The sequence below is a fragment of the Coturnix japonica genome, unplaced genomic scaffold (genome assembly GCF_001577835.2).
Source record: "Coturnix japonica isolate 7356 unplaced genomic scaffold, Coturnix japonica 2.1 chrUnrandom605, whole genome shotgun sequence".
In the NCBI taxonomy this organism is placed as follows: Eukaryota; Metazoa; Chordata; class Aves; order Galliformes; family Phasianidae; genus Coturnix; species Coturnix japonica.
Genome location: NW_015439978.1, coordinates 21,449 through 22,611, shown reverse-complemented (window position 1 = coordinate 22,611; position 1,163 = coordinate 21,449). Strand labels below are relative to the sequence as shown.

At 53.1% G+C, this 1,163-nt stretch overlaps 1 protein-coding gene across 1 annotated transcript in view; it reads right to left on the bottom strand.

Moving 5' to 3' along the window:
• LOC107307449 (phosphoribosylformylglycinamidine synthase) overlaps positions 1-1,163 on the bottom strand; it is a gene marked incomplete at its 5' end in the record, with an annotated part of 40,249 nt that overhangs the window by 23,571 nt on the left and 15,515 nt on the right. The window contains one exon of the mRNA XM_032441820.1: positions 133-246. Coding sequence (XP_032297711.1) covers positions 133-246 — 114 coding nt within the window. The remainder of the gene's footprint in view (positions 1-132; positions 247-1,163) is intronic.

Genomic DNA, 1,163 nt, shown 5'->3' with positions numbered 1-1,163 from the left:
GACCCCATATACCCCATTGACCCCATATACCCCATATACCCCATAGACCCCATATACCCCATATACCCCATATAACCCATAGACCCCATATACCCCATATAACCCATAGACCCCATATACCCTATACATCACCTTTCGGGGCATGCCCCCCAGCACCCATTCCAGCTTCAGGTTGACGGGGGTGGGCAGCCCCTCGTGGGACCCCCCCTCCTGCACCGGAGCATCCAGGTCATCCACCAGCACCACCTGGACCCCAAAACACACCCCAAAACATCGGCCCTATATCCAACATACACCCCACAGACCCCAATGACCCCATAGACCCCATAGACTCCAATGGACCCATTGACTCCAATGGACCCATTCACTCCCATTGACCCCCATTGACTCCATTGATCCCCATTGACTCCCATTGACTCCATTGATCCCCATTGACCCCCATTGATTCCCATTGATCCCCATTGACCCCCATTGATTCCCATTGACTCCATTGATTCCCATTGATCCCCATTGATACCCATTGATTCCCATAGACCCCACTGACCCCATAGACCCCATAGACCCCAATGACCCCATAGACCCCAATGACCCCAATGACCCCATTAACCCCATAGACCCCATAGACCCCATAGACCCCAATGACCCCATAGACCCCATAGACCCCATTGACACCATTGACCCCATAGACCCCACAGACCCCATAGACCCCATAGACCCCATTGACACCATTGATCCCATAGACCCCAGAGACCCCATAGACCCCATAGATCCCAATGACCCCATAGACCCTATAGACCCCAATGACCCCATAGACCCCATAGACCCCATAGACCCCAATGACCCCATAGACCCCATAGACCCCATAGACCCCAATGATCCCATTGACCCCATAGACCCCATTAACCCTATAGACCCCAATGCCCCCATTAACCCCATTGATCCCATTAACCCCACTGACCCCATAGACCCTATAGACCCCATTGACCCCATTGACCCCATAGACCCTATAGACCCCATTAGCCCCATAGACCCTATAGACCCCATTAACCCCATTGATCCCATTGATCCCATTAACCCCACTGACCCCATAGACCCCATTGACCCTATATACCCCAATGACCCCATAGACCCCACAGACCCCATAGACCCCATAGACCCCAATG